The sequence below is a fragment of the Jaculus jaculus genome, chromosome 12 (assembly GCF_020740685.1).
Source record: "Jaculus jaculus isolate mJacJac1 chromosome 12, mJacJac1.mat.Y.cur, whole genome shotgun sequence".
Lineage (NCBI taxonomy): Eukaryota > Metazoa > Chordata > Mammalia > Rodentia > Dipodidae > Jaculus > Jaculus jaculus.
The window spans coordinates 5,555,035-5,568,727 of record NC_059113.1 but is presented as its reverse complement, the minus strand read 5'-3'; the positions used below and the strand labels follow the sequence as shown (position 1 = coordinate 5,568,727).

General features: G+C 50.6%; 1 protein-coding gene across 1 annotated transcript in view; it reads left to right on the top strand.

Annotated features, from left to right (window-relative positions):
• Window positions 1-8,843: 8,843 nt before the first annotated feature.
• Window positions 8,844-13,693, top strand: part of Dnah2 (dynein axonemal heavy chain 2) — a 136,906-nt gene continuing 132,056 nt past the window's right edge. Inside the window, exons 1-2 of the mRNA XM_045130831.1 lie at window positions 8,844-8,928; window positions 11,498-11,674. Of these exons, the coding sequence (XP_044986766.1) occupies window positions 11,509-11,674 (166 nt within the window). The 5' untranslated portion in view covers window positions 8,844-8,928; window positions 11,498-11,508. The remainder of the gene's footprint in view (window positions 8,929-11,497; window positions 11,675-13,693) is intronic.

The following is a 13,693-nucleotide window of genomic DNA, read 5'->3' as shown; positions in this document are numbered from 1 at the left end:
CCCCATCGCTGGCTATCAGCCTCAGGGACTTGGCAACCGTCGCTATGGTAACTCAGAGCCCAGCAACAGGGCCCACTGAGAAAGGGAGGGGTTCAAGACGGGCAGAGCTGTGTGTGAGGGGGCAAGGGAGCCTAGAGAGTCCCCCAGACATAGCTAGAGGTACAGATGGAGACAAGAGGGAAGAGAAGTGGGGGTTGTCCCTGACAAACACCTCACCAAAGCAGTCAAGACATCACAACATGCTGAGCGACAGGAAGACACCTGGGGACGGGTGCGCAGCTGGGGAGAGGAAAAGCCCATGATGCTCAGGGCTCTGGGACACACCCCCTCCGAGCGCTGGCATCCAGAAACCCCGCAACCACCTGATGTGAATGCCGCAACACCTACAGCCTTTCACATGAGTGGGGACTTGGGTGTCTTCTGAACCATTTGAAAATGCTGGCGACTTCCACATATGACCATGTATGCCATCTTTTGGCTTTTGGGTACAAGTGCACAAACACACTCCTAGGATAACAATTACACCTAGAAGAATAGAGTGAAGACATTTATTTGTGCATCTGCTCACTCCTCCGCTTTATAGCATGTCTTTGTTCCAAGGGCTTCTTTAGGCCTTGGGTTGGTAGGGCAAAGTTACTGCTTTCATGAAGTCTACAGTTTTTCAGTTTAGTTATTTTTTTTTTCTATTTAATAGTTTTATTTACAGTCTGACTTGGCAGTTAAGATAGTTGCCTGCAAAGCCAAAGGACCCAGACTCAATTCCCCAGGACCCACGTAAGTCAGGTTCACAAGGGGGAGCATGTGTCTGGAGTTCGTTTGCACGCCCATTCTCTCTCTCTCTCTGCTTCTTTCTCTATCTCAAATAAATAAATAATATTTTTATTTGCAAGCAGAGAAGAGAGACAAAATGGGCAAACCAGGGCCTTCTAGCCACTGCAAGCCTTCTTATACTTCCAGTTTATGTGGGTCCTGGGGAACTGAACTCCAGTCATTAGGCTTTGCAGGCAAGTGCCTTAACCACTGAGCCATCTCTCCACCCCTATTTAATGTGTTTTAAAATATTTTTTTTATTTTTATAAGGTTTCACAGGCAAGCACCTTAACCCGCTAAGTGATCTCCCCAGCCCCCTATTTACTGTTTTTTGTTTTTTTGAGGTAGGGCCTCACTCTGGTCTAGGCTAACCTGGAATTAACTATGTAGTCTCAGGATGGCCTCAAACTCATGGTGATCCTCCTACCCCTGCCTCCCAAATGCTGGGATTGAAGGCATGCGCCACCACACCCGGCTGCTAGTTTTTATTTTATTTCATTTGCTTGAAAGAAAGAGAGAGAGAAAGAGGCAAATAGAGAGAATGGGCATGCCAGGGCCTTTAGCTGCTGCAAATGAACTCCAGATGCATGCGCTGCCTTGTGCATCTGGCTTACATGGGTCCTGGGGAATTGAACCTGGGTCCTTTGGCTTTGTAGGCAAGCTCCTTAACTGTTAAGCCATCTCTCCAGCCCCCTATTTAATGTTTTTACGAGCCTTCCACCCACCTTTTCTGGCAATGCTGAGGATCAAACTCAGGGTCTTACACATTCTAAGCACTCTACCACTGAGCCACATGCATCCCTGAGATCAATCAATCCTTCATTCCTTCCCTCCTTTCTTCCTCCTTTACCTTTTCCCTTCCTCCCTCCCTCCCTTTCTTCTCTCTTTCCCTTCCCTTCCCTTCCCTTCCCTTCCCTTCCCTTCCCTTCCCTTCCCTTCCCTTCCCTTCCCTTCCCTTCCCTCCTATCTTCCCTCCTTCCACCTCTCCCTTCCTTCCTTCCTTCCTTCTTTCCTTCCTTCCATCTTATAGCCCAGGCTGGCCTAAAACTCACTTTGTAGCCCAGGTTGTTTTTGAACTTTAGCAATCCTCCTGCTTCAGCCTCCCAGTTGTGGTTGCAGATGTGAGCTACAATGCCCAGCTTTTAAAGTCCACTTGAAAAAAATAATTTGGGCTGGGTGTGGTGGCACACACCTTTAATTCTAGCACTTGAGAGGCTGAGGTAGGATCACCATGAGTTCAAGGCCACCATGAGACTACAAAATGAATTCCAGGTCAGCCTGGGCTAGAGCTAGACCCTACCTCAAAAAAAAAAAAAAAAAAGATAATTTTAATAATTTGAGCTGGAGAGATGGCTTTGCTGTTAAGGCACTTGTCTGCAAAGCCTAAGGACCTAGGTTTGATTCTCCAGTATCCACATCGGCCAGATGCACAAGGTGGCACATGTGTCTGGAGTTTGTATGCAGTGGCTGGAGGCCCTGGCTCGCTTGTGAGAACTTTCTCTCTCTCTGCCTCTTTCTCTCTCTCTCAAATAAATAAGTAAATAAGGGCTGGAGAGATGGCTTAGCGGTTAAGCGCTTGTCTGTGAAGCCTAAGGACCCCGATTCAAAGCTCAATTTGCCAGGACCCACGTTAGCCAGGTGCACAAGGGAACACACACGTCTGGAGTTCATTTGCAGTGGCTGGAGGTCCTGGCACGCCCATTCTCTCTCTCTCTTCCTCTATCTGCCTCTTTCTCTCTCAAATAAATCAATCAATAAATATTTTTTTTAAAAAGTTAAAGTTAAAATGTACAAACTGAGCATTAGTGCTTAGTGAAACTCTGTGATTTGAATATAATCCCTTTAATAGCTGGGCATGGTGGCACATGTCTTTAATCCCAGCACTCGGGAGGCAGAGGTAGGAGAATCGCCGTGAGCTCAAGGCCACCTCAGCTAAGACTACATATAGAAAGAGATTGAGGTCAGCCTGAGCTAGAGTGAGACCCTACCTTGGAAAAAACAAAAAACAACACTTTTTGTTGTTTTGGTTTTTCTGAGGTAGGGTCTCACCCTACCTCGTGTTGACTTGCAATTCACTATGCAGTCTCAGGGTGGCCTCGAACTCATGGTGATTCTTCTACCTCTGCCTTTCTGGTGCTGGGCTCAAACGTGTGCCAACACACCCAGTTTAAAACAAACAAAAAAAACTTTTGGTGGGCGTGGTGGCACATGCCTTTAATCCTTTAATCCCAGCACTCCAGAAGCAGAGGTAGGAGGATCACAGTGAGTTATAGGCCACCCTGAGACTACATAGTGAATTCCAGGTCAGCCTGGACCAGAGTGAGACCCTACCCTGAAAAACAAAACAAAAGAAAAAAACACTTTTTATTGACAACCTCCGTACCATTCATTGTCTATTCCCTCACACTATGCTCTTGTAGTTCACATTTTTTTTCTCAATTTATTTTAACATTTTCCATGATTATAAAAAGTATCCCATGGTAATACCCTCCCTTCCCCCACTTTCCCCTTTGAAACTCCATTCTCCATCATATCCCCTCCTCATCTCAATCAGTCTCTCTTTTATTTTGATGTCATGATCTTTTCCTCCTCTTATGATGGTCTTGTGTAGATAGTGTCAGGCACTGTGAGGTCATGGATATCCAGGCCATTTTTGTCTGGAGGGAGCACGTTGTAAGGAGTCCTACCCTTTCTTTGGCTCTTACATTCTTTTTGCCACCTCTTCCGCATTAGACTCTGAGCCTTGGAAGGTGTGATCGAGATGTTACTCAGTACTCCAGTCACTTCCCTCCAGCACTGTGATACCTTCTGAGTCATCTCACAGTCACTGCCATCTGAAAAGAGAAGCTTCTCTACCCAAAGTGAGAGTACTGTTGATATAAGGGTATAAATATTAAGAGAAGTGCTTACTGGCTAGTTTGATAAGCACAGTATATACATTTTTCCAGACCCCTAGCGCTCATTACTACCCTTGTTTTAAGTTTTCAGTATCAGGGATTTGTTTCCCCCACGGAGTGGGCCTCCAGTCCAGTTGGAAGGCAGCTGGTTTCCACCATGACAGACGTGCCACTATTGCACCCGTTGGCTCATTTGGGCTGATTGGCCAATTATGAGGCTTGCAGTGTCCACTGTGGATTATCTTCACTGGTGTATCTCTTTCTCCCATTGAACTGCGTGCAGAACGGCTTCTTCCAGCTTTCTGCCACTGCAGTTCACATTTTGATGGGGAACAATATAATACAATGATATTGAAAACAGGTATAATCCCAGCACTCAAGAGAGTTTAAGGCTAGCCTGGGCTACAGTGTAGGTAAGACTATGGCAACCAAGACCAAACAAAACAGCAAAACAAAAGGAGTTACAGGGTGGAATGTAACAATGCCATCCTTCAGGTTAGGGGGTCAGGAGGTTCCCTGTGATGTACAGGAACTGTGATGATTGGAAGCCAGGCACTAGGGTTCCAGGCAGAGCAGGAAGTGCAAAAGTGCAAAAGGTAGAGGTGAAATGCCTTGTTTGGGAATAGCAAGTTTCCTGCCCTTCCCTAGCCTCAGCCTGAGGGGGTAAAAGTCACTTAGGGTCTAGAATACTAGGAAATTGATCTAGTTCAGTTTTCCATTTTCCCACTTTCATATCTTATGCATGAGCCTATGAATTTGTTGTTTTCCTCAAGTAGGTTGCAATCTCTGGGAGGGCAAGGATGATGCTTTGAGCTTTTGGTGTTTGGAACACAAAATCCAGAGCAGGAAGCTGGGCACAGTGGAGCATGCCTGTAATGCCAGCACTGGGGGAGATGGATGCGCAGAGGCTTGTAAGTTTGAGGCCAGTCTGAGCCACAAAGTAAAACCAGTTGAAAAAAAAAAAGGAGGGGAGGGTGGAGAGATTGCTTAGTGGTTAAGGCCTGTGCCTGCAGTCAGAGGACCTAGGTTCAATTCCCCAGGATCCACGTAAACTAGATGCACAAGGTGGCACATGCATCTGGAATTCTGGAGTTTGTCTACAATGGCTGAAGGCCCTGGTGTGCCCATCTCTCTGTGAAAATAAGTAAGATAAAGTAAAAATAAAACAACCCAGTGAGTGGGCAGGCAACAGGGAGAGCAGAACTAAGTGACCAAAATGGTGGGCTCCACTAAGCTAAAGTGAAGGCATAGGAACCGAATTATTCTGGGGAGGGACACAGTCCTACCTGATGCTGTGTGTGGCTGGGAATGAGGTGAGAGTAATTTCCGATGTGGAATGTTTGTGGTCACATCTGAGATTTCAATTAGAATTAAAAAAAAAAAAAAGAAGACAAAAACATAGAACTTCCTAAGAGAAAAGTGGGCACCATCTACCCAGAGAAGGCGTTCAAGTGTGGCAGACAGTTTGGCAGAAGTGTTGTGGGGAGTGTAGTTCCAGCCTGCATGGTGGCAGGGTAGTGTTGGTGCTGGCTTGCGTGGACTGGGAGCGACAGGTAGCACAGCGGTGAAAGGACACAGAATGAATGGCAATGACGTCGCGTGGGCAGTGGGAGTGATGCTTGCAGGGGGGCAGGGCAGGCGGAGTCCTGGGGGTTCTGAGGGGACCAGGCCCCCGGCACTCTTGTCGCCCACAGAGAATTAAAGCGGTCACTTTCCTGGCTCTCTCTCTTCCCCGTCAGAAACGTGGGCATCAGCTCCCCCAATCCTACTGACCGGTGGAGTGGGGGCCCACGGGCAGCCTCAGGGGGCGGCAGCTGGTGAGGAATCTGTGTGCTCAGCAAACAGCAGTCTTAGTGTCCGGGGGGCTGCCTCCTCCCTCATCAGTCAGCCCCAGTCAAATGTCCCTTCATTCCCACCACCCCAAGGGGACTGGGGCTGGGCCAGGGTCCCCAGGGGAGTGAGAAGGGGATGGGTGGGGGAGGCTGGGGGTGGAGCTTGGCTTCCCGTTCCTTAGCCTCTGTTCTCTTCTCTCTGGAAATCCCCAGGTCTGCATGTCGCGGAATGACTCCTTCCTGGCCCCTGCCATCGTGGGGGCATCAGCTACAAATCACCTGTGGGGGGCTGCTGGGAGAGAAGCAGGGCAAAGGGATGAGTCAGGCCTGTGGACGAATCCGCTCTGGTTCTCACGGGACTGGTCCAGGGCACGGTCGGCAGGGAGGCTGCTGGCACAGAGGCCCTGTCTCCCTGGCTGGCCTCCCCAACTTGATGGATGCTCTGGACAGCGGACTGAAGCCCTGACCCCGGAGCGTCCTCTCTTTTCCCACTTTCTCCTAGCACCCGGGTCTCATGCTTTGCTTCCTACCAAGATCTAGAGGTCTGGAACCCCAGCTCCCTCCAAGTGTGCAGAAACCAACTGAGGACTGGACCACATAGGCCTTATCCTCCGGCGTCCTCTCGCCGGCGGCCCTTGCTCCCCTCAGGGACCCAGGCGTCCTGCCCACTCCAGAGCTTCACCATAACAACCATTCTACTTGGGAGTTGTTTAAGTCCTTAATATCATTTCATTAAGTCAGTAAGTTCAGAGAAGGTTGGGGGCACAAAGAGACTAGGGGTGGCCCAAAGAGGAACAAGGTAGGGGGTAAGAAGGGAAGAGCCCTCTCTTCTCCGTGGAGATGGCACTGAGAAATCAAATATTGACAATGAGAGAACAGAACCTATTAAATCTGGGGCAGGGGTGTGTATGGGCAGCTGTGGGAATGGCTGGGTGCCGGGGTTCTGAGGGTGATGATGAAAGTTCCAGGAGGCGGGAGGGGACTGCAGCTGGGAGATGCACAAGGCTAATTGACTTCAGGGTACCACCGCCTTCCCTTTGCCTGTGGGATGTGCCCAGGCTTGTTACCCGGCTTGTTTCTCAGCTGTCCCCTAGAGGCCCCAGGGACAATTCCCCATCACAGCTGTAGCTGCCCCCCTTCATCACTTCCCCTACCTCCACCTCTGTTGATGAGCTTCAGAAGCATTTAATCCGATTGAGCAGTAATTAGCAAAGCGAGATGTTTGATTACCTATTTAGCATAATGTGGGGGCTGGGATCCCCAGGCACAGCCACCGTTGAGGGGGAGTCGGAAGAGAAATAGGGTCTCCGCAAAGTTTCTTTCCCTGAGGAATTCATGAACCTACCCTTAAGGCTTCCCACCCCATTAGTCCTCACAAATTATCACTCCTTCGGGACTTGACTCTTGGGGCTTTGACCAACCACATCACCTCTCCGCCACGTGGTCGGAAGATCGGTGACCCGTTATGCTTCATTTTAGCCCTGTGTGGTATGCAGCTGGTTTGGGGGTACGGAAGGACCTCTTTTCCTTCAATCCCTGCTCTCAGCAGCAGGAGTCTGGGCTGAGCCCGAGGTCACAGACCAGAGTCCACAGACCCACCCTAAGGACAGTGGTGGCAGCTGGCTGTGGCAGAGAGCTGTAAATCCCGCACCTTGGGAGGCAGAGAGAAGACGCCAGGTTCTGAGGGCTTGACAACCAGACTGGGTTACACAGTGGGCGCAAGGCTAGCTCAGGGGTAAATAGTGAGACCTTGTCTCAATTAAGGAAAAAACAAAACAAACAAACAAACAAAAAAAAAACCGGGCATGGTGGCGCACATCTTTAATCCCAGCACTTGGGAGGCAGAGGTGGGAGAATCATCGAGAGTTCGAGGCTACCCTGAGACTACATAGTTAATTCCAGGCCATCCTGGACCACAGTGAGACCCTACTTCGAAAAAAACCCAAAAAAAACAAAAAAGGTAACCTTGGAGCTGGTGGTGTTTGCGTGTGTAAACCCAAGGAGCAGGGATTCTGAGAATAAAGATGAGGTAGGGAGCGTGGTGGCGCGTGCCTTTAATCCCAGCACTTGGGAGGCAGAGGTGGGAGGATCGCTGTGAGTTCGAGGCCACCCTGAGACTCGTAGTGAATTCCAGAGCTAGCATGAGACCACGTAGTGAATTCCTGAGCTAGAGTGAGGCCCTACCTTGAAAACCCGAAAGGAAAAAGATGAGGTAGGGTGGGATGATGGGGTCAGGAGTGGGTCAGTCAGTCCACACTGACCCATCATCAGCCTCCATGGCAGCAGTGGCTATGGACTTGCCATTCTTGACAGTGCCAGACTGCCTTAATGCGACCTATCAGGTGCGAACACAGACCGGAAAAGGGGGAAACTGAGGTGCCCCGCTTCTCCTCCGCTCATCCAGCAAAGAAAATGACATCTATTTAGCTCCTCATGGAAATGTAATCAGCGGGCTCACTGCTGGCTTTGTCTTAATTAGGCACTATTGATGGAAGCAGGGAGGGCGCCTCCCCACGGTGTTTCCCAGCCCCCAGGTACAGCCTCGTCCATTGTAAACCTTCCAGTCACCGGAGCCCGCAGCGCCCCCTAGCACCCCGAGACTTCTGCCCCTCCTCCGTGCCCCCCTCCTCTCGCTTTCCAGCCCCCCCCCCCCGCCTTTGTTCCAATGGAGAGCAAAGCCCCTCCCCAGCGCGGTCACCTTCCCCAGGGGAGTCCCCGCCTCCCGTTCGTCCCCTCAACCCGCGACGCGTTCCGAAGCCAATCCCGTGCTCCCCAAAATTCCAGTTTCCAGTCTTCGCGCATCTCCCCCACTCCCCAGCACCCATCCTAGACCCCCCCCCAGCCCAAGCGGAGTCGGGGGAACGAGCCGGAGGGCAGGGACGCTCCAGCCCCGGTTTTTCCTCCGGACCCAGCTGCGGCGACGGGCTGCCTGGAAATCCTGGAGAGCTTTCTAGAAGGCGAAAAAAAAGAGCGTCGCCCGCGAGGCAGCGGGCGCCATCTGCTGGGCCCGACGGGCGGGGGTGCACGCGCACACCTGGAGCTCGGGCGTGGGGCGCCCCGCGTGGGCCGGCCCGCCGTGTCGCCAGCCCCGCTTTGGTCCCCCCTCTCCCCGCGCGTCCTGCACAGCCACATCTGGTTATCTTCCCGTAGACATCCCCCCCCCCCGCACCCTAGTCCCCGACCCGCCGCCCTCTGCACTCAGGTCCACGCGTGGGAGGGGGCCGCGGAGCCCGGGGTCCACGCGCCTGCGCAGAGGCGTCCCGCTGCGCGCCGCGGAGCCCGCCACCGCCCCTCCCTGCCCCGGGTTGCCATAGCGACGCGTGCAGGCTCGGGGCAAGTTCCCGGTGCGGCGCCAACGGCCCGGGAGGAGAAGGGTCGGCCGTGCTGAGGTGCGTGTCGCGAAGGGGGCCAGCAGGGACGGCGAGCACCGCCCGTCGCGGCACGGGAGGAAGCCGCAGTTGTGGGGGAAGAACCTGGGCCCCCCGGGAACGGGGAGGAGGAAGGGCAGGGCCATGGGGGGATCCCAGAGGGCGGGCGGAGGGGGAGAGGCGATTGCAGGTGTGATGGAGATGGGACGGGGTGGGGGGTGGCGGCGGTGCAGGGAAGGGGGCGGTGGTGGTGGCCACTGAGAGGAGGAGCACCCTGCGGCCCAGCCACGCAGCCAGAGCCAGGCCAGCTCCCCGGGCCATGGCATCGCTTCTCATCCCGGGTGAAGGCATGGCAGAGTGAGAGAGACAGACGCTTCCCTGGAGGCCCGTGGAAGAAACCACGTCCCTGTAGTTGCCTTTATTGATTTGTTGGCCTAACAGGACGTCTTTCCTTGGAGCAGTGTACAAATCCTTCAAGTCTGAAATTCATAACCCATGATCAATGCCCGTGGCGGCCTGTAGGGACGAGGAAGGGAAGCCACAGGTGGCTGCCTGGTAGCTGAATGAAGAGCGAGCGTGGAGCAAGGCCAACGTGGCCCTGAGGTTCTGAGCTCCTGCTGGGAGATGCTGCTTTCTTCCCACCATCCTGTTTTTCTTTCTTTCCTCCTTCCTTCCTTCTTTCTTTATTTCCTTCCTTTTTTTCTTCTGTTTTTTATTAAAATATTTTATTTTTATTTATTAGCGAGAAAGAGGCAGCGAGAGCAAGAGAGGGAGAGGAACTCCAGTCCTGGAGAATCAAACCTGGGCCCTTCAGCTTTGCAGGCAAAAGGCCTTAACTGCTGAGCGATCTCTCCAACCCTCTCTTTCTGCTTCCTTCCCTTTGTTCCTCCCTCCCTGCCTCCCTTTCTTCCTTCCACCACTGAGTCTTCCCCAGTTGCTCATTTCCTTTTCCCCATTACACAATTTGAAATTCGTTACTGGATGACTTGTCCCTCCTGCTTTCAAGGCTGCTCGCAGGACATTTGGACGACAAGGATCCCAATATTCCTTATTCTTTTCTTTCTTTTTCTCTCTTTCTTTCTTTAGTTTTTTGATGTAGAGACTCTCCAGCCCAGGCTGATGTGGAATTGACTGTGTAGTTTCAGTCTGGCCGCCTGGAACTCACAGCGATCCTCCTACCTCCGCGTCCTGGCAGAGTGCTGGCATTTGAAGGCGTGCGCCAGCACTCCCAGCTATTCCTCCTCCTTACCAGTTAGCACAGACTAAACAAACAGCCAAGTAAGAAACCTCAGCACACAAAAACAGCGTTTCCAACCCTCAGCAACTGAAGAGACTAGTGCAAATACATTCTTTTTTGTTTAAGGCTGTTGTAGATTTTAGTGTGGGGTAGGAGGAGCATTTTTTCCATCTAAATGGGAAGGGAAGAGGTTAGGTAGGAAATCATCTTCATTTCAGCCAATGAAGACACACTGACGGTGGGTGAGGAACATAGGTACTGTCTTCCCTTTCACAGGTTTTCTCTCGCTCAGGGTCCTCTGAAGGGCAATGTGGCTGAAGGTTTGGGTGACAATACCTCAGCTTCATAGATCTTTTCCCAAGCTTGCATGCTTTATATGCCTGGGCAGAGGTATGGATTCAGAAACCCTCATTAGTGGTTAGCACAGGCCTTTAATCCCAGTACTCAGGAGGCTGAGGTAGAAGGATCGCTATGACTTCGAGGCTAGACTGAGACTACATAGTGAATTCCAGAGGTCGGCCTGGGATAGAGCAAGACCCTACCTCAAAAGCAAACGAACAAGCAAGCAAACAAAAAAAGGTGTGCATCACCACGCCTGGCAACTTTGGTTTTTAGCCTAATGCTCTGAAGTGGATAATCCCAGGGAAAAACTGAAGGACTCCAAAGTCTCTGTGTGTGTGTGCACGCGTGTGCGCGCATGCACACACGCTAAGAATCTTCCTTTTTTCTTCTTTTGGTTCTTAGGTTTTTTGAGGTAGGGTTTCGCTCTAGCCTAGGCTAACCTAGAATTCACTATGTAGTCTCAGGGTGGCCTCAAACTCACGACAATGATGCTCCTTTTACCTCTGCCTCCTGAGTACCGGGATTAAAGGCATGTGCCACCACACCCAGCTTGCTCTTCTTCTTCTTCTTCTTTTTTTTTTTTTTTACTTCTTATTTATTTATTTGAGAGAAAGAGACAGAGAGAGAAAGACTATGAATGGACATGCCAGCGACTCCTGCCACTGCACATGAACTCCAGATGCATTGTTTTTCTGTGCGTCTGGCTTTATGTGAGTACTGGCCCACAGGCCATCAGGCTTTGCAAGCAAGCATCTTTAACTGCTGAACCATCTCTCCAGCCCCCAGGAATTTTTTTTTTTTGCACATTCTGCCACTGAGCCAAACCCCAAACCTTTAAGGCCCTACCATGTACTGCCCCTTTATGGGGAGCTGGGTAAACCTAGGCCCAGAAAAGATGATCATATTAGCTCTTTCAGTCATCTTGTGATCCAAAAGAGACTGTATGTGTATCAGGGGCTGAGTTAGGCTGGGATTTGGCAGCCGACTCCTAACACCTGTCTACATCTGCAGATTTTACCTTCATGATGTCCACCAAAACCGATAAGAAGCGGAAAGTGAGTGGCCGGGGAGGCTCCCGGACTGGCCGCACGGGCCGAGCTGCTCCGGGTATGGTGGCCTCAGTTGCTGATTCTGCCCTGCCTAGTATTGAGCAGGAGCCCGAGCCCGAGCCCACCAAAGAAGAGCTTGGTGAGTCCTTGCAGCCGGAGAGTGCTTAGGCGTGGAGGCCGGGGAGGCTGCAGAGGCTTGGCGGAAATGTGTGCGTGTGTCGGGAGTGTCTCAGGGCTGGGGAGTAGGCTTTCTTGCTTCTGGGCCTATGTGACACTTCACTTCAGCCACGAGGCGTCAGCAGAACCGTGTGTGTGTGTGTGTGTGTGTGTGTGTGTGTGTGTGTGTGTGTTCCGTCTGCTAGCTCCATACTTATTTATTCTGCCGTGAAATTTCCCACCAATGAACCAGGAGTTCACCAGCCAATCTTTTCTCTAGCCTCTTCCTCCTCATTTCAAGTGTTCCTGGTTATTTCCACCCCACTGCAGAGGGTTTGATCTCTTCCTTTTTCCCATTTTCACCCTGGGTGGCAAAACAAATAGTGTTTTTCTTCCATTAAGCCCATCACCATGGAGACTCAGCCTGCTTTGCCACCCTTTGAATCCTAAGCCCGGCGGATGCTTTCTACCATCTGTTGAAGGCTCCTGTATCTCCCTCCTCGTTTTGGCAGGGACGTGGTCGATTGCGGAGGTTCAGGTTTGGGGTGACAGAAAAAGAAGTCTAGATGGAGGAAACAAAGCTTAAATAGGCTGCCTCTTGTGGTTTGATCCTGGAGCCGGCAGGATTGGAAGGTTTTGAGTATCAGTTGCTGTCAGTGGGTTTCCCCTTAGGGTGCTGGTCAGTGGAGGTAAGACAAAACTGCCCTCGGGGAGCTAAGTGTAGACCTTACCTTTAATAGTATGTGGGGCTGTTTGACACTGATAGTGTCCTCTAAAGATGTGAAGGAATAGAAGTACCTCTCCACTTTTTGTTTTTTTGAGGTAGGGTCTCGCTCTAGTCCAGGCTCTCCTGGAATTCACTATGTAGTGCTGGGATTAAAGGAGTGCACCACCATGTCCAGCAAAATAATTTTTTTTTTTAAAAAAGGCTATCTGTTCTTATACTCACAGTCTTTCACCTAGAAGTGTTTTAGTCTCCCTCTGTCTCAATGGGCAGGACTCAGTCTTTCTCCAATTCCATTAGATAGATTAGGGGCTGGAGAGATGGCTTAGCAGTTAAGGCATTTGCCTGTGAAGCCAAAGGACCCAGGTTCGATTCCCCAGGACCCACATAAGCCAGATGCACAAGGTGGTACATGCATCTGGAGTTTGTTTACAGTGGCTGAAGGCCCTAGTGCACTCATTCTCTCTCTCTCTATATCTCTCTCCCTCTTTCTGTCTGTCTCTCATATAAACTTAAAAAAAGTGGTGCCACCATTAGATAGATTAATCTACTCCAAGGCTGGCTGGGAGACCTAAGTCCTCTCTGAACCTCTGTTAGATTACTTAGCAGCTGAAGGCTCCAGATCAAACAATAAGAATGTAGGAAGATAGGAAAGGCAGAGTTTCTTGGTGTCTTGTGGTCAATGCATTCATTTTGAGGCATCTTACCTTTGCTTCCCAGAAGATTCTCCAAACCAAACAGAACCTCTCTGCCTTCCCTGATACCTCCCTTAACTTCTCTTGGTACCCTGCTTGTAGGAGCCAGACACATTTTAAGTTGCTCTGGATGAGAACTTGAGAACTCAGAGGAAATAGTGTTGTCCATTTCGAAGGGAGCAGGTTCAAGTTCCTGGAGTCTTCTATACCTGCCATCCTGGGCTGGATAGGGCAGCTCCCATCTCAGAGTTTTGTGTCTTATGGATGGATCTTGATTCTCCTCCATTTTCTTTGCCATCTGTAGAGTAAAACAGATTATACAACCAAGAATGAAAGCAGCCTGGGTTTAAGGGAGTATGCAAAGTTACTTGAGAGATTCTTTTTTTTTTTTTTAATTTTTATTAACATTTTCCATGATTATAAAATATATCCCATGGTAATTCCCTCCCTCCCCACCCCCACACTTTCCCATTTGAAATTCCATTCTCCATCATATTACCTCCCCATTACAATCATTGTAATTACATATATACAGTATCAACCTATTAAGTATCCTCCTCCCTTCCTTTCTCCATCCTTTATG